General features: G+C 50.7%; 2 protein-coding genes across 5 annotated transcripts in view; one reads left to right on the top strand and one right to left on the bottom strand.

Moving 5' to 3' along the window:
* The window catches only part of LOC308567370 (cadherin-23), a 68,406-nt gene extending 61,609 nt beyond the window's left edge, over positions 1–6,797 (top strand). Inside the window, exons 27-35 of the mRNA XM_081158789.1 lie at positions 1,785–2,041; positions 2,405–2,502; positions 2,921–3,041; positions 3,122–3,201; positions 3,337–3,377; positions 3,519–3,579; positions 4,071–4,200; positions 4,376–4,498; positions 5,792–6,797. Coding sequence (XP_081014915.1) covers positions 1,785–2,041; positions 2,405–2,502; positions 2,921–3,041; positions 3,122–3,201; positions 3,337–3,377; positions 3,519–3,579; positions 4,071–4,200; positions 4,376–4,498; positions 5,792–6,112 — 1,232 coding nt within the window. The 3' untranslated portion in view covers positions 6,113–6,797. The remainder of the gene's footprint in view (positions 1–1,784; positions 2,042–2,404; positions 2,503–2,920; positions 3,042–3,121; positions 3,202–3,336; positions 3,378–3,518; positions 3,580–4,070; positions 4,201–4,375; positions 4,499–5,791) is intronic.
* Positions 6,798–7,049: 252 nt separating this feature from the next.
* PSAP (prosaposin) overlaps positions 7,050–22,697 on the bottom strand; it is a 31,839-nt gene continuing 16,191 nt past the window's right edge. For 2 of the 4 annotated variants that reach the window (XM_081158792.1, XM_081158794.1), the window contains exons 2-15: positions 22,414–22,547; positions 20,390–20,464; positions 19,700–19,825; positions 18,457–18,657; positions 17,893–18,036; positions 16,324–16,380; positions 12,465–12,596; positions 10,814–10,909; positions 10,440–10,626; positions 10,197–10,354; positions 9,768–9,848; positions 9,359–9,466; positions 8,102–8,182; positions 7,050–8,011 (exon numbers count right to left, since the gene is read on the bottom strand). In XM_081158792.1, coding sequence (XP_081014918.1) covers positions 8,147–8,182; positions 9,359–9,466; positions 9,768–9,848; positions 10,197–10,354; positions 10,440–10,626; positions 10,814–10,909; positions 12,465–12,596; positions 16,324–16,380; positions 17,893–18,036; positions 18,457–18,657; positions 19,700–19,825; positions 20,390–20,464; positions 22,414–22,547 — 1,535 coding nt within the window. In that variant the 3' untranslated portion in view covers positions 7,050–8,011; positions 8,102–8,146. Of the gene's footprint in view, positions 8,183–9,358; positions 9,467–9,767; positions 9,849–10,196; positions 10,355–10,439; positions 10,627–10,813; positions 10,910–12,464; positions 12,597–16,323; positions 16,381–17,892; positions 18,037–18,456; positions 18,658–19,699; positions 19,826–20,389; positions 20,465–22,413; positions 22,548–22,697 lie in introns of all 4 variants that reach the window. The other 2 variants (XM_081158791.1, XM_081158793.1) reach the window with 1 other exon arrangement.

Here is a 22,697-nt window from a genome sequence, read left to right as displayed (position 1 = left end):
CCTCCAGCCAAGACCTCCGTCACTGCATGGAATGTAGTCTGGAAGAGATGGGGTGGTCTGTTTGGGCACCACAGAGTATGGCTGCCAGCCAGCCAGCCATGGTAGTCCTTCCATTCATTCACCTGTCCATTTATCACTCGTCTGATCAGACAGTCAGCTATCATTCATTAATCCTTTTATTTAATCACCTATCTATATCTATCCACCCACTTCCTTTTTTTCTTTCTCTTCCCATTTCTTCCTGCATCCTTTATTTATGTGTCCATCCATCTGTTCATCCACCCACCCACCTACCTTCCCATTCTCCTTCCCATTCTCCTTCCCATTCTCCTTCCCATTCTCCTTTCCATATATCCACCCTACTGTCCATTTAGGCACCCCCCCCCCCCCCCATGTTAGGCACTGTGCGAGGCTCTGGGGAGCCAGAAGCCAAAGAGCGTACTCGTACCTACAAGTGTGCATGTCTGTCTGTGTACTTCCCTGTGTGGGTGGCTGAGCCTCTCTGGGTAAGGTTCTAGAAGGTGTCCCAGTGGATGTCCCATTTACCTTCCTTCCAGCCCCAACGCCTTCCCTGCTCTTCCCTGCCTGTATGGAGTCATTCCAGACTTCTCAGCCTGCATTCAAGGCTCACCGGGTCTGCCTCCTAATCCCACTTTCTGGCCTCCATCTCCCTACTTCCCTTAACGGCCCTGTGCCCGTCAGCTGACCTGCTCTCTGTTCCTTCAGCCTGCTCTGCACCGCCCTCTCCTGGGCCTTTGGTCGGTTTTTCACTTCCTGGATAACCATCCTGACCTTCACCTCTGCCTTCAGATATGCTTCCCCCAACTGTCCTTCACTGTCTAATTCAGCCCTGGCCAGGTGGCTCAGTTGGTTGGAGTGTCATTCCATACACCGAAAGGTTGTGGGTTCAATTCCTGGTCAGGGCACATACCTAGGTTGTGGGTCTGATTCCCAGTTGAGGTGCATACGGGAGGCTACCGATAGATGTTTCTCTCTTACGTTGGCATTTCTCTCTCCCTCCCTCCCTTCCTCTCTCTAAAATCAAATATATGTGTGTGTGTGTGTGTGTGTAGATAGATAGATGATAGATAGATAGATAGATAATAATAATAATAATATATGTGTGTGTGTATTCTCAGGTGAGGATTTAAAAAAATCTAGTTCATATGCCACCTTCTCCAATCACACTACCAGACACCACCCCTTTGTCCTCTGAGCTCCAACTGCTCTTATTTTAATAAACAAATGCAGAGGGGCTAAGTAGCAAAAGGTCACACAGCTAGGAAGTAGCAAATTTAAACCCATATCTATTGTCTTCTAAGAGAAGACTGGGCTGTACCTCCTGTGGTCATCTCTCTACTGTCAAATTCTGAAGTGTGTGTGTGAGAGAGACAGACACTAAGGAGACTCAGAAGGACCCCAGCAGGGGACACCAGATGCCTAGACTCATCCTTAGGCCAGCATACCCCACAGTTGTTTTGTTTAATGTGCAGAATGTTTTAATAAAAACTTAGGTCAATAGTTAGAAATCAGGAGAGTTCACTAGAAATCTATAGAAGAGGTGTAGGTCTGGCAGCACAGGCTGCCCCCCCGGCCACACACACGCAGTAGCCAAGCTGAGGCAGGTGCTGGGCTCTGCAGTCATCTGGGTCCCCAGTTGCCGCAGGCCTATGCTGCCTCCCCAGAAGTGTGTCACCTGCCCCTGGACGTCGCCCCTGCCCCCGGGGATTCTGGGGCACTGGGCAGCCCCTGAGCTGTTTCCCACCCGTGGCCTCTTCCTGCAGGGAGTGTAGACGGCATCCTGCGCACCTTTGACCTCTTCATGGCCTACAGCCCCGGCTACTTTGTAGTGGACATTGTGGCCCGGGACCTGGCAGGCCACAATGACACAGCTATCATCGGCATCTACATCCTGAGGGATGACCAGCGCGTCAAGATCGTCATTAATGAGATCCCCGACCGTGTGCGTGGCTTTGAGGAGGAGTTCATCCGCCTGCTCTCCAACATCACCGGTGCCATTGTCAACACCGACGACGTGCAGGTGCCCACAGAACCCACCCTGGGGCTGAGGGCAGTGGAGGGAGAAGGGGGACTAGGCCACAAGGAGGGACAGGGCATTGTGGAGAGGTCGGGGGCATGAAAAGGGTATATGCCCCCTCAGTCATTTTCTACCTGCATGGCCCTGAGAAAGCCCTTACAGCTCTCTGGGCCTCAGTTTCCTAATCTGTAAAACGGCAAATGATAGTACCCTAAGCAGTGCCGTGAAGTGATGGGTATCATGCTTGGTCCTCAGCAAGTACTCGGCAGTGATGGATTTATTTCTAAGGCAGGGCAGGAGGGGTCCTAGGGTAGGCCCTCCCATCCCTTGCACCTGTCACACTCTGCAATGCCCCTTCTTGCCTAGTTCCACGTGGATAAGAAGGGTCGAGTGAACTTCGCCCAGACAGAGCTGCTCATCCATGTGGTGAACCGAGATACCAACCGCATCCTGGACGTGGACCGGTGGGTGGGGGTCTGCGTTCAGAATGTCGGTCTGCCTCCCTGCCCTGGAGTTGGGGAGGGAACCCACCAACAGAGGCATAGACGACACCATCATGCTCGCTGTGTGGTGCTCTCCCCGGGAGGTGGGGCAGGGCTAGTAGAAAGAACAGTTTGTGGGTGTGAGCAAAGCTCTGCGCGTCTGAGCCTTACTCTCTCCATCTGTAAAATGGGAGTATTATACTGTTTTTGAGAATCAAACAGCATCCTGTGTGCAGGAATGGCGAACCCCATAAAATACAAAGCTATCCTAGCTGGGTGGGCTTTAATTTTTCAAGGCTTGTGGAGGGAGAGGGTGAACTTGAGGGCAGACTGGCCTGAATGAGGCAAGCTCTTGGGGGATGGCTGAGGATGGGAGCTGAGGCCCCTGCCCCTTGCCCAGGGTGATCCAGATGATCGACGAGAACAAGGAACAGCTGCGGAATCTTTTCCGGAACTACAATGTCATGGACGTGCAGCCTGCCATCTCTGTCCAGCTGCCCGACGACATGTCTGCCCTGCAGGTACCCTGGTGGCACCTGCCCCCAGCCCTCTTTCCACCCTGGGTGCTCCCGCCCGCTCACGCCTCGTCCTGTTTCCCTAGATGGCGATCATTGTCCTGGCCATCCTCCTCTTCCTGGCTGCCATGCTCTTCATCCTCATGAACTGGTACTACAGGACCGTGTGAGTGACCCCTGCCCTCTGCCCTGAGACTGGCTGACCAGCCCTGCTTCCGGGATAGATACGGAGGCAGGCAGTGCCCTGAGATGCCAGCCCAGCCCCAGCCTCCCTTACCAGCGCTTCTCTGCTTCTCTCCAGACACAAGAGGAAACTCAAAGCCATAGTGGCTGGCTCTGCAGGTGAGCGAGGGCTGTGATGGGTGGGGAGGTTAGAGGGCAGGAGGGGCTCCTGGGGAACTCACAAGGCCCTGGACTGGGCCCAGGCTCCCCGGCCCCAGCAGAGCAGCCCCCTCCCCTCCATGCCCCAACCGCTCCCTGCAGGGAATCGTGGCTTCATCGACATCATGGACATGCCCAACACCAACAAGTATTCCTTTGACGGGTGAGTGGGGTCCCCGAGCCCTGCCTGGTGCACTGTGGGAAGGCCTGCCACGAGCCCAGGTGGGGTGGAGACGTCCCTGATGCCTCCCATGCAGTGAGGGAACACGACCAGCTAAAACCTGGGGTGTGAGCGCCCCCTGGTGGGTCAGCCAACCCCTCTCTCCCTCACTGAGCTGGGTTCCCCACCCTTGATAGGCCCCAAGTTCGAGGGAGGGGGAATTGACTTTGGCTAGTGGGTGCAGAGGGAGGCTTCCAAACCAAAGTTCATCCAGATTGACGTCTCGTCCCGGTTCTCGTGGGATCCTAGGGGCATGATACACCCATAGGCACCATGCGCAAGGGACCTACTTATGGCCCCTCACCCCGCCCGACCCCTGTTCTGTGAGTCACTACAGCTGACCAGGGAAACAGGAAGGTGTGAGGGTCGAGGCTGGTGGGGCATCTGTCCACTCTAGCCTTCCATCCTCACCCCACCCCACTCCCCACCTGCAGGGCCAACCCGGTATGGCTGGATCCTTTCTGCCGGAACCTGGAACTGGCCGCCCAGGCCGAGCACGAGGACGACCTGCCAGAGAACCTGAGTGAGATCGCTGACCTGTGGAACAGCCCCACCCGCACCCACGTGAGCCTGGGCCAGAGCCAGGGCAGGGGTGGACAATCATGAGGGACGGGGTAGAAGTAGGGAAGGTCTTCGCCAGCACTGGCCAAGGAGCTGGGTTTTCTAGGAGGTGGTCCCTTACCCTGTACATGTGTGCCTGTGCCCTACCTCTGGCCCAGCTAACATCCTTTCTCCCCAGGGAACTTTTGGACGTGAACCAGCAGCAGTGAAACCCGACGAAGACCGGTACTTGCGGGCAGCCATCCAGGAGTATGACAACATTGCCAAGCTGGGCCAGATCATTCGGGAGGGGCCCATCAAGGTGAGCCCTCCCTACAGACTCCTGCACCCCTGCCCCTAGACCCTTGGCTAAGGGTGGACCTGCTCCAGAGGATGCAGGGAGGCGGTAACAGCTTTCACCACCTCTAGGCTCAGCTAGACCTGCCCTCTACTGGGGCAAGAACACCAGGGCAAAGAGAGGGTCCTGGGCACTGGGGGTGATCAGGAGCTGCTTCAGCCTGTGGTGCCCTTAGGACCAGGGCGCCATCATGAACTGTCCCCAGGCTCTGCTCCTGATCCCCTACAATAGAATTAGAGGCCTGTGCCTCCTAGACACCCAGTCACCTTCTATTAGAGTTAATGGGAGTGAACGAGGGGTAGGGGGGCTGGGAAGGGCCATGGTGGGGGGTTAACCCTCTCCCTCCCCCAGGGCTCGCTGCTGAAGGTGGTCCTGGAGGATTACCTGCGGCTCAAAAAGCTCTTTGCACAGCGGATGGTGCAAAAAGCCTCCTCCTGCCACTCCTCCATCTCCGAGGTAGCCGGGAAGGCAGGGGAGCTGTGTGCCGTGCCCCAGCCCTGGGGGTGCTTTCTCTCTCTCTGGCTCTCCTGCTACCCTCATCCTTCAGTCGCTGGAGTTCAGCATCCAGGACCAAAGAGAGCAATGGGTGGAGGTACAGGAAGTCAGACAGTGGGCTCTGCTTTCTGGGTCCTGCAGTGGGCTTTCCAGGGATGGAGGAGGCACAAGGAAGTGTCTCTCAGATTTGAGGAACCCCAAGAAGATAACTTGAAGGGGTAAAGTCATTTAAAGAAACTGGCTGTAGGTTGAAATAGGTCTACATGTTTGCCTGTGGTGATATATCAATACTTTAAAATCAGACCTTAATTTAAAAACCCAGCTGGGCCACCATTCTCAAGTGAAATGGGCTAAAGCTGAGTTCCACACACAACAAAAGCTCCATTAGTCCCCTCCAATTTCATTGGTGGATACTTTCCACCTGGCCACTAACGTTGACCTTGCTTGAGGCCAACTTGGTAACAAACCCAGATACTACAGTTGCATCACAGGATTTTATAAAGCACAGTGAATACACAGAATTCAAGACTCGTGGGAAGCCCATATCCCCGAGCACATCTGTAGCACTATCCACGGTTCCCCTTTGTACCCAGCTTGAGAAGCTGTCAGAGGCTGCACAGGGCCACTGCCACGAGCCCAGGGTTGCCTGTGTGCAGCAGGGAGGAAACAGGCACGTGGCAGGTAGGACTCTGGGGCCATCCACCTACCTGCTCACCCCTTGGGCATGGTCCTGAGCTTGTGGGGGATCCTGGACTTTTGCAGTTGATCCAGACGGAGCTGGAGGAGCCAGGGGAGTGTAGCCCGGGCCAGGGCAGCCTGCGCTTCTGCAAGCCGCCTCCGGAGCTCAAGGGGCCCGATGGAATCCACATGGTGCATGGCAGCACGGGCACACTCCTGGCCACTGACCTCAACAGCCTGCCCGAAGATGACCAGAAGGGTCTGGGCCGCTCGCTGGAGACATTGACAGCTGCTGAAGCCAGTGCCTTTGAGCGCAACGCCCGCACCGAGTCCGCCAAATCCACGCCTCTGCACAAGCTTCGAGATGTGATCATGGAGAGCCCCCTAGAGATCACGGAGCTATGACCGGATGGGGAAGCCTCGCTGGTGTGAGCAGCACCAGGACTGCAGGGTGTGGGCCCCCCCAGGCCAACCCTGGCTCACAACCTTGGGTTGGTCCAGTGGCAGCAACCTGCCCATGCGCAGCTCAGATTCCACTTCTGCCAGGCGCTCATTCAGCATTTGATCTCTACCTTCATAAAATTTGTTATTTTTTTAAGAAAACCAAACAAAAATGTTGTGTCTAAGGATGAGGTAAGGAGTGTCACTGGGGGACCAAGAGTTTAAGGACCAACTCAGCCCAGGCTGAGCTGAAAGAGGCCAAGCAGGCCCTCTTGCCCTCCCCACCTCTCCCAGTCCCCACCCCCTGCCTGGCCTTGACTGACTTTGGTTCAAGTCTCACTGCATTTCTGCCACACATCTAATTGGCCATCCAGGTAGAGGCAGTGCGTGCTCCCTGCCTCCCTCCATGGACAAGGTTATTACCCATGAACCACGTTTTCTCCAGTTCACTGGCTTCCCAGATGCACCTGGCTCATAAAGGGAAGTGACTGATGTTCCCCCCTGGGTTTTGAATGTAGAGTGTTCATGTGTATTTCTTTTTAAATTAAGTGATTCCCTCAATATGTTCCCCTTGGTTTGTTTCACTGGTACTCATAGAACGTTTCTGGAATGGTCTGAACTTTAAAAAGAAAAACTCATGAGAACTGGCAATCCGCTCTGGTAAACTACCCGCCTGGCTAGCCTTGGGAGGAAGGAGAGAGGGAGTGGGGGTGAAGGGCACAGCAGCCTTGGGCCCAACCCGGCCCTGGGTATCTCAGGGAGCACCAGGTGGGACTTTCTTTACCCACTGCCTTCTTTGACCAAGAGGTGCCACAGGACAGCTGAGCACTTACAGGTCCATAGCCTTAGAGAGCTAATCAGAATCCGAACTTCTGGCTGAAGTATCAGAGAAACGCTCAGATCTGATTGACAGACTTTATTGTTAAATCACAGAAACTTTAGTGCAAAACAAATCATTAAGTCCATTTAGTGGCAACTGTAGGTCTTGCTGTCCCCTGACAACCAGAAATGTGACAGAAGAGTCAGCCAAACAAGAGAGGAGGCAGGGCAGCAGCCAAGGCCCCCTGAACAGCGCACCCAGCAGGCCCTCTACCCAGAAGCCAGAGGCTTAGGAGCTGGTCATCCACATTTATTTCAAGGTCAAAAGCAATATCCAAGAAATGGGTCCGGTGAGGGGCTGACAGCCCAGAGTAGTAGTGGGCCCGGGCAGCAGGACAGAGGCACAGAGCAGGCATGAGGTGGTCACCGCTGTTCACACAAGCCAGGGCCACAGAACCTCCACATTGAGTTATACAGGTTGCACCCAGGCAGACATCCCACCACCCCACCTCCCGCAAACCCACAGAACCCTAAACAAGGCATCACCAGGGAAGACACAGGAAAGGTGGATCAAAGGTTGACCCAGGAACAGCAAACCCAAACCCCACCCAGGTCTCCTGAGCAGCCACTTCCAAAATCTATTTCAGTGCAAACTATACTGTGTAAAAGCCTAATTATTTTGAGCCTCTAATCTTTCATATAAAGCTGCCTTTCTTTGCTTCTTTGTCTAGCAGCCAAAAGGCCCAGGAAGGGGGAGGTGTCCCTCAGGGTAGGCAGAGGCCTCAGACGCCCAAGCCCACGAGCGCCCATGCACCCACCGGTCAGGGCTCAGAGCAAAGCCCCAACCAAGAGGACAGATGGCCTTCTGTGGAGAAGCCCTGGCTGCTGCCAGCAGTGAGCCCCTTCCTCTTCCAGGTAACCACATGCAAGGGCAAGTGAACGGCCTCCAGGGTGCAGGACATCACTATCCAGGTGGCAGAAAGAAAAGGATACTGAAGCAGTATGTCAATGGCGGCCTAGGCACCTCCTGCACTGACAGTAAAGCTACAACAAGGGAGATAAATGGCGTGAGGGGAAGGGGGGCCTATTTTTATAACAAAGTCAATAGATCTGTGTTCATTCCCCCAGACATACAAATAGGAAAAGATGCCGTGGTTTCTCCAAGATGGAGCTTCCTCTCTAGTTCCACACGTGACGTTTGCAATGCTCGACAGCCTTATAAGAGAGAGAAAACTGGGTTACTCTTCAGATAACAAACTCCATCCCTGGCCATTCACATATCAGACATCACCCCCAAATGGAAACTTAATCTTGTCCTAGGTCAGCTGGACAGCACCAGACACTGAAGACCCAGGACAGCAGCTCATTTAAAACTGGGGTGCACGTGCTCATCAATTCTGGGGACTCCAAAGGCAAGCGTCCAGAGCAGCAGGTGCAAAGCACGGTGATGTTCTGCAGATAAGCACCATGCAGGTAGGGCGAGGACCCCTTTGTCTAGTCACACACGAGGCCCAGCATCAGCTGACGGGCTGCACTGGAAGCCCCAAGGCAGAACTCCTCACCCGAGAGTCAGAGGTACACACCAGCTCAGACCTTAGAAATGGACCCACAGGCCCACTGACCCAGGACAGCAGCAGAAACCTCCACCACAGGCATGCTATGGGTTAGGGCCCGGCTGGAGGAAGGAGGTGGACACAGCCAGGATGGGCCTCGCCACCCCTCCCTGCAGTGGCCCAAAAATGATACAACCTCTCCCAAATCAGCAGTCAGCCCCTCCTCCCCGACTAGAGAAACTCACGAGGTAGAAAAAGTTGCGCAAATGAGCATTAAGTAACAGAGTCTGGTCCAAACATCCCCACCCAGGAAAACAGCATGGAGAGGTCACCCAACAACTGGTGGCTATCCAGCCAGGATGGTGCCACAGCACCCTGGGGCTGTTGGGCAGGTGCTACCTTTCAGGGCCTTTCTAAAACAGCTCTGCTTGGCTGTAGGTGAAGATTCAGGCCAGGCTCCAACCAGGGCAAAAGTGACACCCAAGGAACATGAGGTCTTATGTAAGAATTGGGACAATGAACCCAATAGGCCTTGTGCAATCCCTGGAGGGACCTCATGCAAATTTGACCCTCTCAGAGGAAACTGGAGGTGAAAGCAAGAAAGCAGAAACAAAACATTAAAGACTACCCACCCCTACCCTTCACTCCTCAAGAACACAGCTAGCCCTGCCTTTGCTGGGTAGCCATGAGAAAGCCTAGTTGCCTCTCTTCACCAGTGTTTACACTAACATAAAGACAGAGTAGAGCATCGGTCAACAAGGCTCCTGTTAAAGCAGGAGTGTCAATCAAGCTGCCTCCTGGCAAGGCAGGCCTGCAGAGCAGTTGCTGAGCTACTCACGTTGCACAAGGTTGCTGCCTCCATGTTCTGGCACCAGTAGCTTGGGCCCCAGACACACTTCTCCGTTCCCAAAAGAGGCTTATGGGCCTTGGGGCAGGCTCCAATTTTCTATATGGTGAAAAGGGCAAACAAAGGGAGGATTAGATCTGACCAACTAAGCCTTCCCAGAAATGAGGTTATCAGCTTCCAGAAGCATGGAGAAGTGGAGCTCTGGCATGCACTTCCAAAAACCATGGGGGCTGCCAAGTAAGAAGTGGAGCCTAGAACTGGTTGGTTATCTTCCGGGCTCCTCATGCCCATTTCCAGGGACTCTGGCCCATGGCCAAAACCCTCAGAAGAACCTTCCAGGGTCCACACAGCACCTCCCAGGTCACATGCCCAGGAACCCACGCTGCTCAGCAGAACTCACCGAACACACGTAGGACGGCTCCATCACCTCCACCAGGATTTCTAACAGCACGGGCTCGTACTCGGTCACAAACTGGTCACACTATGAAGTACACAGGGACACGGGTTCAGGTCTACGTGTGCCCAAGCAGAGTGGGAGGGTAAAGAGAGGGGAGCTGGGCATGGTCTTCTATAAGAACTCCTGACTTTGCCAGCCCAGTGGTCCCAGGGCCTCTTTCACAGATGCCCCACCCACACTCGACTCGCCTGTTATTTTCCCCCAGTGGCTCCATTTGAGCCAACAGATCGCCTCTGAGAAAAATGTCACTGGACTCCATGCCTACAGGCAGAAATGGCTTCAAAACTTCAGTCAAGGGTACAATCAGTGAACCTAGCCTTTGTATCCCCAGGCAGGTTCGGATTTGGGCAGAAAACAGCCCAGGGCATATACCTGCTTCTTATATGGGTCAGGCAGGAAGTTGCAGCCTTTCTCAAGAGCAGCCAAGATCTCTTCCTTTGTGCTGTTTTTCTCCAGGTTGTTGTCCAAATAGCCAACCAGCTTTTTGCACACCTCACAGAAACCACCATCCTTCTGCCGAGTCACATGTGCTATAAAAAAGAGCGCAGGCTCAGTGGCGGCAGAGCCCCCTCCCAAACCCGAGGGGCCAGCCAGCCTCACTCCCACTGGGCTCACCGGTCAGCGCGGGCAGTCCCTGGGAGGTGCAGAGTTGGAGCATGCTGCACACCAACTCAGGGCTCGCCTCCTGCAGGAGGATCGACAGGATGGAGCGGCCATAAGTGTCCACCACTTCTTGGCACTCTTCAGACAAGGATGTGGGCAATTTTGAGCACACTTTATCCAAAGCGTGAATTATTTCTTCCTGCAACACAAGAGGATTATGTGGGAAAATGGCAGGCTGGGTAAAGATGGGAGAGATTTGTGTCCAGCACCAGCAATGACTAAGCCCACCTCTTCTGCTGGGTTCCCCCGCTAGGCCACTCTGGCTCAAGGGATACCAGAGAGCTCCTCCCTCTGCCAGGAGGGCAGTATTCTGGAAACCCACATACCTCAGTCTTGTTGCTGTCAATCATCCCGACCAACTCCTTCACCACGTACTCACAGAGCTCACAGTAAATATCAGCCTTCGCCTGGACCAGGTCCTTCTGTTGAGGGGGTAAAAGGAGAATACTTGAATGCTGAAGCCCTCACCTCACCCCTTAGTCCTGCTCCTCTAAAGGAGAGGGACACAGAGGCCAAGGACAGATTAACATCACAAAGGGCCACTTCCTACTGAATTCAAAATGACATATGGCTTCCTCCCAGGGTCTAAGCTCCAGTCCCTCTTGTTTTTATGAGGTGCGAGACCCGTCCCTTTCACCAATCCTCTACCATCACCACCTCCCACCACCCCACCCCCCAACACCAGGAATTTATACTTCAGAGAAAGCAGTGAAACTGTCCCCCAACCCAAAGAGCTGTCCATGTGATGCTGTGTTTGGTTACAATTATTTAATCATTCAGCGTTCATCCTGGGGAGTAGATGGAGGAGCATGAATAAAGTAAGGATTCACTACTATTTAGAACCCAGTTTTAAACACATTTTAGGTCTGTTCTCGAGTTTCCAGTCTCATTAACACCTGAAATTGCCTTTCTAGAGCCTGCCTTTAATACAGGCAATTCTGTTGAGTAGGAGTTTCTGGGACAACGAAAATATTCTCTATCCTGTCAAATGTAGCAGTCACTAGCCATGTCTCTACTGAACGCCTGAAATGTGGCTCGTGTAACCAAGGAACTGAATTTTTTTTTTAATCCTTACCTAAGGACATGTTTAGAGAGAAAGGGGAAGAGGGGGAGGGGGAGAGAGGGAAAAAGGGAGGGAGAGAGGGACAAACACATCGGTCAGTTGCCTCCCCTATGCGCCCCAACCAGGGATTGAACCTGCAACCTAGGTATGTGCCCTGACTGGGAATTGAACCTGCAACCTTTTGGTGCATAGGATGATGCTCCAACCAGCTGAGCTACCTGACCAGTGCCTATATTTTGTTTTGTTTTGTTTAAAAGTCATGTGACTAGAATACAAAATATAACTCTCCATCTTCTCTGGCCATTAATCCTGCCAGCCAGGTGGGCCAGGGCCTATGAGCGTCTCAGCTGGGGACTAGGGGCAGGGAGCAATGTTTCCTGGACTCTATCTGACACCTTAACCCTTCCTGTGGTCCACACTGCACATGCTGAGAGAGGACAGTAGAGGGGAACAAGACAGCTAAAGGAGACGAAAAGTGCATGCATGTGCCATATGGTGCACTATCACACCATATGGCACACAAGGACAATTTAGTTTACTACTGTAGGTGGGCTATTCTAGACCTCAACTCTAAAACACTGCCTGACCCGTAAGACGTGAATATAAACTGATTATGGAATAAAGGAGGCTCTTCAAGTGAAACACAACAGACACCCGTGTGCACAGAAAGCACACCCAGAGAGACTTCTAGGAATACGAAGTTTGTACTATGGTTCCGAAGTGTGGGGGAGGGTGTGGGGCGGCCACAGAGAGCACACCATAAGAGGTTAGGTTGGAGTTAGGCACTGAAAAATGATCTCAAATGACATGCTAAATAAATGTAGACTTGACCCCATGAGCTCTAGGGCTTATAACCAAGGAAATAAATGTACTCAATATGACACTGGCCAGTACAAAACAATGACACCAGGTACCTTAACAGGCTCCACCAGTTTCAGAGCAGGGATGACATCCTCCGGGCCCACTTTGGCAGGGATCAGAGGCTGCATGGGGATCTCCTTCACCTCATCACAGAACCCAACCAGTCCACAAATATCCTTGGGTTGCTGAAGAGAGCACAGAAAAAGCAGTCAGATGGCAGTGCAGGCCTACACCCACCACCCCCACCTCCCACTCTCTATACCCAAAGGCCAGAGGGCCAGAGGAGCAACCTGGTCCCAATGCCAAGGGCTGACATTGTAAAGACGCCACATTAAATCTAAAGGAGCTCATTAAATCTAAAGGAGCTCGTGCAAATGCAGATGGACCAGTTTCAAGTAGGGAAGGAGGCCACACAAAGCTCTGGGGGGAGATCAAACAGAACCCACTCTGCTCTAACCAGGGAGCACCCCAGGGAAGCCAGACTCCCACACCTTTAATGGGTGATCAACCATCTCCAAGGACACCGGTCTGCTCTAGAACCTGCTTTTCAGTTGAGCTCAGTGGGAAGTAAGCTCTATGTTATTTCTAGAGAAGGAACTACTATGCTTATAAATTAATAGAAGCAAACGTGTTAGAAGTAAAACCACACTGGATCATTTAATGGCAAGACCATTTAAAATGATGCATTAAGGGAAAATGTTAGCTTTTTAAAAAACCACATTCCATGTTCACAACTGCACACACACAGTTCACACAAAAACCCAGTCCCCCAAATTCATGAAGCCTTCAAGTCACCAGATTGATCCCCTTTCCCAATCAGACACCAAACCACAAAGAACTAGATAGTTTGGACAGTTTAACCATTTCACTATAAAAGTATACACATTCTGTATACTTTGTAAACCAAATGCAACCAGCAACTAGCTCTGGGCCTGATGGCACCTGCCTCCCATCACCAAACCATAAAGCAGCAGGAACAGGATTGCTAAAATGAGACCTGTTAAGAGAGCTAGACCATGGCTATGGTTCACCTTGTTTTAATACCAAGAAGGCTAAAATTAAGGTTGGGGGAGTCTGAAAGTGTACCTGAAGCATCTTATCTGTGGCACACTTCAAGAATAGGGGAAAAACAGAACAGGGCCAGACACAGCAGCTTTCTAGAGAAAGACCAAGACTCAGGAGGTGTGTGGCTGCTTTCTCAGATCAGCTTTGTTCTACTAACTCCATGAGGTGGCCTAAGTGAAAATTCAGATATTTCAGCCAAAGTCCCCTCCCATTAGTCTCCAAAAATCCTCAGTTCCACTGCTCAGAAGGAAGCAATGCTCGGTACAGCCCCAAAAGGGCACCTGGCTCCATAAGTCTGGTCTGATGGCTCAGAGCCCCCCTTTATGCCACACAGCATAGCTCTCAGGCTGTCTGATGTGGCTCCAGGACCCGCAGGACCCCATCACCCAGAGGGACAAAGCTGCAATCAAGAGATCATTTCCAATGCTCTGGATCCAGCAGACAGGTACAGTCTGCTTCCTATTTGCAAGTGATCTGCTCATGCAGGAGAAGCAGTTCTGGGTTACAGAAAACAGGACTAAAGACATGCAGTGCTCTCAAGTCATGACAGAAACAAGGTCCCACCAGAAGTCAGGCCTACAGTGCAGGAAGCTGAGGCATCTCTGGGACCACCCATGGTTCCCCATCATCACACTGGTGGTCTGGCATTTGGCCCACTGGGCACTGATTTGGCCCAGAGTGTGAGGCTCTGCTGGCTTCATTTTCTGGCCCCCTGAAGGGGAGATGGAACCCCCAACACTTCTAGTGTTGAATCACAGAAGAGATGCAGAAGCTCCCCTGCCAGCCTATAAACACAGAGAGGGACCCAGCCTTTCACAATCTTTCCTTGTATCTGTCAGAGGGGACCATGCCATACAAAAAGATAAGCAAAGAGCTACAAGCAGCAGAAGACCACTACTACAAGCAAATCCCCCATCACATACCTGATCCTGCTGTTGAACAAAAAAACCAGGAAATCGGAGATAAAAATAAGAGAAAGGAAAGGACACAACAGTTAAGAAACATTAAAATAACAAGTAGTTAACCAGGTGTAGGGTATCACCAGAAGTTTAGGGGAACCGTCCTTGCAATCACAAATCAGCCACCTACCTTGTTCCTACTATTGGGTGCGCACGAGGCCCTACAAACTGCTCTTACCCTCCTTAATGGACAGGTCACACTCCCCAGCTTGTGTGTGCACCATCCCGATGTCCCCGATACACCAAATCATGTTCAAAACACTGGGCAGCAGGTCCCCAGAAACTGCCATATTGTGACGGGCTCTCCACCCCCGAAGCCCAACCCCACCACACCTGCAAGGCCCTGCCCTCAGGTTGGTTATGAGCAGCAAAATGGAACAAGACACAGAGCTGCCCAAATTAGGTGTGTTATAAAATATAGCTGGAGGGTTAGAGACCCTGAGCCACACACTCTTCTGCCCAGGTCTCCTGGCAATCTACCCCCAGGTGGCCAAAGCCATCTGGAAGGCTGGTTTGACACTATCAAAAGCTTTGCCCTTTGGTTCAGCAATTCCAGTTTTAATTACCTACACTAAGGGGAAAAATAGGGATTTGGCTGTAAGAATGTTCATCGTGCTTTTTATCCCAAGGGCAAACCTGAAAACAACCCAAACATCCAGCCACAGGGGATTGGTTACATAAATTATGTTCTAGTCAGAGTGAAATATTATGCAGACACTTAAATCATTTGTACAAAATATTTAATGACCAATGTAATTTTAGGTAAAAAATGCAAACTATAAAATTTGCAGAAGTATGTAAAATATGACCTCATGGTGTTTTTTAAAACCCCATATTTTTTATTTGATTTTTGATTTGGGAAGTATTATCTGCATTTTCAAAGAATTTATATGCAGTCTAATTTTTACAGTGAGACAAATATTTTTTAGTTATCTATGAGGAGCATAACTAGATCAGTCACATAAAAGGCTTATTTTTTTCCTACTCACTGCATGTCTTTGTAAGCTGCCTTAGACCATGGTGCAGCATGAGTACTAATACCAAATAACCTCAACTGACAGGGTGGAGTGCTCAGTTGTTAGAGTAGGGCACAGCAAGCAAATCTTTTAGGCCTTGCAAGCCATTAAGATCTCAACTACTCAACTCTGCTGCTGTATCGCAAAATGGGCACTGCTACATTCCAATGAAACTACCAAAACATTCCTGGTTAGAGACCTCAAGGACTGTAGGCCAATCAACATAATCAGAAGCAAGCATGACAGAAAGCAAAAAGTGCAACCCACCCTCCAACCCTGCAGATTGGGTCTAAAGGAGGCCAGAGCCATGTCCCCAATGGAATGATGCTCCAGACCACTCTGTTCTGTACAGCAGTTTTCTGCATGGAACTGGCTGGCTAGCTGATGATACTTTTCATCTCTAATAACGAAGGGATGCCCCTACCCCCTGAATACATCAGAGGCAAGTGCGAGGGTTATGGACTCATGCAGCACGGACAGCTAACACTGCTACAGAGCACGGGATCAGCTCTAAGAGGAGAGATTCTCCCCTCCTTGGAATTTGGGGTGCAACACAGTAATTCTCAGGCCTGGCCTAGCTACAGAGCAGACTATTCCCATGGGGCCCAGGTGACAGCCAGCTCACATATGCACAGGCAAATGAACCACCAGAATGCACCAGGGCAGTGGTGAGGGTGAGGCTAGGAAAGGTAAGGGGGCGGTAGGTAGTGAGCTGCAGGTAGTGTCAGCTGGTCAAAAAGGGCTCATTTTGGCCTAATTTAGTACTCAAAGGTAAATTAGGGAAACTAAGCCATATACTTTTCAAAATTCCTGGAAATCACAGAGTTTGAGATAAAGAAAAATGCTAAAAAGGAACCTCCCCTGCCACCTACCATATGCATCATCCACTGGACAGCAATGTCAGAATACTGGTTGACGTAGTTCTTGCACTGGGGACAGAGGAACAAATTGTTAGTGAAATTAACTGCTACAACACACACAAAAAATAAGCATTTCCAACACCAGAGTACATTCTTGTAAATGTCTGCCCTGGGCAAGTTTTTTTAAGACAAAAATGGCAATTTGGTTATTCTCTACCTTATAGAAAACCGTATGCAAAAGGTGTTTTGAAAATGTTTACCAAAGGCCCTGAAAGATAAGGTTCTCCAATCTCCTCTTTGCTCTAACCTTGCTCCAAGGTGACAGAGTTACTATTCAGTAGCAATTTACAGTGAGTGTGGCTATGAGATACTATTGGGAATCAGAGATTACTTTTTATATCCATTCACACATTCTTGGACAGAATGATTAAGTTGAAATCCAGTAGAATCAAGTTATAATGATTTGCAACCTGCCAATTTTTATACACACCTAGGTATTGCCTATGGACCCTCAGAGAATAGGCCCTAACTGGAGAGCCTCCACAGTGAGAAAACCAAGGGTAATATGACAGCCCTCCATATTGGAGGAGCCCATATGAAAAGATACTTGAATGAGGCCAAAAGATTCCCAGGCTTTCAAGAGAGTAAGTCATCAGAAAGGAACCCTCACCTCCCAGAGCCAGCCACTGCCACCCAGAAAGGCTGCTCTAGCTCCCAGACCCATGGAGTCATTATAACCAGCTTCCCTAATTCCAGTCTAGCAGAGGCTATTTGATTGTCAGGTACTAACTAAACTGGCATTTTGGTTTTACACACCAACCTCTTGAGCGTCGTTAATGTGAACAGGGTCCAAGACATAAAGTCCCCTAAGGGAGTTTCTGAGCCCACAGGACTAACATTCACCAAGGTAAGGAAGACATCTGGGGGAACCTCCTGCAAGCCAGTTGGCAGCTTACCACAGACAGCAACCCTGCTGGCTGTGGGGAGAGCACACTTAGAATCATGAACATAGAACAGCCAGGCTTTTAAAAACAGGGTTATGCCCAGCCAGCATGGCTCAGTGGTTGAGCATAAACCCATGATCCAGGAGAACCCAGTTGGATTCCTGGTCAGGGCACAAGCCCGTGTTGCAGGCTCGATCCCCAGCAGGGGGGTACAGGAGGCAGTTGATCAATGACTCTCTTATCATTGATGTTTCTCTCTCTCTCCCCCTCCCTCTCCCTTCCTCTCTATGAAATCAGTAAAAATATACTTTAAAAAACAAACAAAAAAAACAGGGTTATAAGTGGTTCTAGTATTGTTTCTTATATATATGGTTACAGGGAGAAAAAAATCTTCACCAAAGTGGTCATCCTCCACTATTTTGTCCCAAGAGTTTTGTTACACGTACAAATGCAATTAACCAACAAAGTATGTTAGTATCCACCACCTATTCCTGCTGCTTTCTGGAAGAGGAATTGGGAGCTGAACAATTTCTTCCTCAAAGCCCCTAAGATGGAACTTTAAATGGTAGCCCAGGAAGTGGAGTGTTCTTGGTTCCCCCACTCCTGTCTCTGGAGCCCATGAAGAGGTAAGGCTCACCATGCTAGCCATGCCAGGCCCCAAGCGGTCACACTCCTCCCTGGCATGTTCCACCAAAGCCTGGACAAAGGTGGAGTTGGTCCTTATGGCATTCTGGACGTCAGTCACCAGCTGGATGCAGTCCTGGCAAACATCCCCACCAGCCTACAGAGACAGAGGTGGTTAGGCTGTCAACATGGCACACTCCTACAGTAACCAAGAGGATTCAAATTCCTAGGGAAAAGTCCTCACATGCTCGCAACCACAGCACTGGGTGTGACTCCCTGAACAGTTCACAATGTGTTTTTACAGGCTCTAAAATTGTTGAGTTTTAAAATCAATTGGGCATTGATTTTAGTAAAACTTCATAGGAAGGGGGGGAAATCTTTGCATATTTTTTAAATCCCAGTTTTTAAATTGAATTTAACTTAACGTAAATGTCTGGGTTCTTCAGCAACTCCATGGCACAACCATTTGAAGGCTGGCTGGTGTGAGTCCCCAGTTCAGCACACATACACTGCCACTTTCAGGTGTCATCTCTAATCCAAACAAAAGTGGAGCCCAGGGGCAAGGCCCACTGCTTACCTTTGGCTGGGGCTCTCTGTGGGGGCCGTCCTGAGGGTAGAGGAGGAGGGGGACATTGGCCATGAAGGGAGCCACCACCTCAGCCATGTCCAGTTCTGGGATCTTGTTGGACTCAAGCTGTTTCTGGTGATTGAGCTCTGCCAGGTGCTTCTGAAGAGACTCGCAGAGATTGAGAGCAGAGCATACCTCGCCGGGATGGCTCTGATGGGGAAAGAAGTCCAGCTGGAAATCCTCTCCCCAGAGGAAAACGAAAGAGGCCACCTGGTGCCTCGGAATTAGTCCGCTTCCTTCTCTCTTGGCTGAACTCACACGTGCACATCCAGTTCACAGATACCTCAAACTAAACTACCCAGCCTGCTACAACTCCATCTCCATTTTAGCTATGGCCTAGGCACTCATCTCCCTGTAGTTCAAACCAGAAACCTGGAAGACATCCCCTCCATCAATAAGTGTAGTCCACTTATCCTCTAAAAAACATGCATCTGTCCATCTCCACTGCCCCCAGCACATCTGACACCTGACTGTCCGGCCAGCCTCCCCTCTTTCAACTCCCTATCAGTGGGACCTAGACCAAACCCTCTCAAAAAGGTACCTATCATCACAGCATTCCTCTCCTTGAAACCCAGGAACTTCCTGCTGCACCTGAAATCCTTAAACATGGCCTAAAAGGCCTTGCATGATGTAAGGCCACAGTCCTTACCAAAACCTTGGTCCCATCTTGGGACAGTGGCCCTCTCAGTTTTTTAAGCACCTCTTCTTTCTTAGGGTCTTTCCAAATCTCACAGACCTGGCTCCTTGCTCATTGCCAAAAACTCAACCTCTGGCATATGGTTTACACACACCAGATACTTACTGAATGAAAGGTGAGTTTCCTTCTAGCTGAACCCACAATACATTCCCTGACTTCTTAGGATAAAAATCATAGAAATGAAATGAACTGCTTGCTCAAACGAACATAAAGATCCCATAGGAGTTATCAAATCAGCACCTAGAAATGCTATGCCTGCTTATATCCCTTCAGTGATCACGTAAGTTTCTATTTCTTGTACCCTCCCCAACCCTGAAAGTTACAGGCAGAGTTTCTGCCATGCCAGAGCCATCCTGGATGTTTGAACTGTATTGTAAAGAGCTACTGAGAAAACCCACATGTATGAGCGGACTTCTCATTTTATCCACTCTATTCTGGTCTGGTGCTTCCCTGGACCGCAGAGCCTTGAAGGAAGACCTATTCTCCAGCACGTACCATTTGTCCCTTAATCATGTCCAGGATGACTGGGAGGTAGGAGTCCACGATCTCCTTGCATGAGGCGGACATGTCCGGCTTAGGAAGCCAATCACAGGTCTTCTCCAAGTACACGAGTATCTCTTGCTAGAGAGGACACAGGCAAGGGGCAGGTCAGGGTGCACTTCTCTACAAATGGGCTGAGAGCAGGAGGCCCTCCACAGCTCCCAGAAAAGTGAAGGCTGGAAAACAGCAACCCTCAGGCAGAGGACCTGGGAGAAGGCAGGTTGTAGCCATGGCTGTCACACTAATGGGGCAAGAAGCAGATCCTCCAACCTGTGATCTCACAGGCACAGGGAATTCTGAGGGAGCAGAGATAGCTAAACAGACCCAAAGGTTAACAGCATACAATACAAATCACAATCAACCTCGGGCATTGAACACCTGGGGGCAGAGAGAGCAAACTAGGGCCCACAGCCTGTTTTTGCACAGCTTCTGAGTAAGAATGGTCTTTACATTTTTAAAAGATGGGAGGAGGAGGGGACTATATGACAAAAACAGTATGTGGCCCAGATAACCTAATTATATCCTACCCGGGCCTAGACCATTCCTTGTTAGACTTCCCCCCTGCCCCAAGTCACAGCTTTTTAAGCAACCGATGCATGTAGCCACAAGGCCACCATTCAGTCACACACACTCGTGGCAGCTTACCTCAGTGGCATTGTCTTTCAACATGTTGTTAGCTGCAATGATGACATCTTTGCATACATCGCAGGGGAGAGATTTCTAAAAGGAAAGAACACAAGGGAGAGATCTATATTTGCAGGATATAACTCGCCACACACAGCTGAAACCCCCAGGGACATGATCATGGCCACATCTGACACACAGGCACATTCTGGTTCCCCAACCTAAACAGGAAGCACTCCTGCACGTGCTACCCCTCAGCACCTTACTCAGTGCACAGAGTATACGCCGAACTTCCTATTAATGCTCACAACAACCCTGCAAGGAAACAGGCTCAGGAAAGTGAGAATCAGAGCAGTGGAAACCAGAGAAAATCGGTAAGGCAATGCAATATCACCAGGACCAACGTCACCACCACAGAGCTACAGGGGCAGGCAGGGAAACAAGCCCCAGCTCAATACTGGTGCTTCTGCACACTCACAGGGCACTGCTATCTGCACTCCATCTACCTTCCATTTCGGGTCAGCGCTGTGCTCAGGTGGAGGTGGTCGCCACTCCTTGTCTTAGGGACATGACCAGTCTTTGACAAGCCTACACATCCAGGACCCCACATGGCCTAGGACCATGGGAAATCTGGTTGGTTCTCATAGCTCTTGGGGAGCTCCGTTCTTGATATCAACTGATTTCGAACCATGAAGAAGGAACTAAGGTGTCTGGGTAAGATTAAGGGACACCTGTGAACTTGGCTGCATTCAGAGAAACCTACTTGAACCTTTGGACCTAGTCAGGCTAATAATGTGCATGGAGCCAACCAAGAGAGAGTCCAGCATCATTCATGACGCTGTCCTATCAAAAGAGAAAGATTTAATACCCAAGCTTGACACACATTAACCCTGAAAAGAGGAAGCAGTATTAAAGATAGGATCAGCAGTAAATCAGAGACCAAATCTGAAAGTCACTGTGACCACAGTCCAGTGAATTCAGAAAATATTTCTTAAAGAGCAATGTTATTTAATTATTATTCTCTTACTGAGCCACTAAGTTTTATTTATTTTTAATCCTCGCCCAAGGATATTTTTTCCATTGCTGTTTCAAAGAGAGAATGGAAGGGGCGGGGGAGAGAAACATCAATGTTACAGACACATCAACTGGTTGCTTCCCATACGTGTCCTGACAGGGACAGAGCCTGCAACCAAGGTGCGTGCCCTTGTTCGGACTCGAACCCGGGACCCTTCAATCCGCGGGCCGACACTCTAACTGCTGAGCCAAACCAGCCAGGGCCCATCGAGTTGTTTAAGAACTTGAACTCCACTCAGTCAAACCCAGTCTGCACCACAGGAAGTATGCATCCCAGAGTGAGCAGAGAGTGAGCCAAGCAAAGCCCGGCGTCTCCTGAGAGGGCTTGGGTCACGGGCAGAACACACTTGAGGTTTGTGATCTTGCAGTATTTCCCTGCAAGTGCTAAGTGCACCACATGAATATGCTATATTTAACACTGTTTGGATGGAAAAAAAATTAGTAGCATCTTTTCCAGTTTGATTATAACTGGAAAGAAATCTACTAAAGCTCTAGGATCTGAATTATTGACCCAAACAGGCAGCTGTCTGAGAGAGGCAGAGAAAAAACCATCAAAAAGGAGGAAAGGATCTGAAAAGCTTAACATCTAGATTTTGAGTGAGTGACCAAGGATGAGAGTTATCCCCGTGTGCCCAGTTCTGGGAATGGAAGCTGTGACCCTGCTGGTCCCTGATCTGGGGTAGAGGTGGGACCTGCACAGAGGCCTGGAGGAGCAGGGAGCACAGCGCGAGGGAGTGGGAGGACCTCAGCCTCTTGCTGTCACCAAGAGGCTGGGTGACCATGGGGGGCCGGAACCTCAACCTCTCCAGCCTCCGTTCCCTCTGTGGTAAAATGGGGCGCCCACCAACGGTCCTGCCTCCTCACAGGGTCCCGAAGAGGAGCAAACAAAACGAGGCCAGAAAAAGTGCTTTGTGAACTGCAGTCCTCAGAGATGGCGCGAAGGGATGGAGCACAGAGCTACGGGCACTCACCACTGTGGGCTTGCTCCAGACAGTCTGCAGGCAGTGCTTCACGGCCCCGCAGTCGGTGGCTGTCTTCACATTCTGGCACCACACTGCTGAGCCCCTGGTGCATTCTTTCAGGCCCAGGACAGGGCTGGCTACAGCTGAAAGGGAAACCACTATGAGGAGGTGGCTCATTTCCCACCCCAGGGCCACCGCACTTGTTTACCCAGGGTTAAGGGCCAGCCCTGGCATTTAGCTTGGACCCTCACCCGGCTACATGAAATGCAAACCAGAGGTACCGCATCCAGACA

Source organism: Miniopterus schreibersii (genome assembly GCF_964146895.1).
Source record: "Miniopterus schreibersii genome assembly, chromosome: 14".
Lineage (NCBI taxonomy): Eukaryota > Metazoa > Chordata > Mammalia > Chiroptera > Miniopteridae > Miniopterus > Miniopterus schreibersii.
The sequence above is the reverse complement of the archived record's forward strand: the minus strand, read 5'-3'. Positions and strand labels throughout refer to the sequence as shown.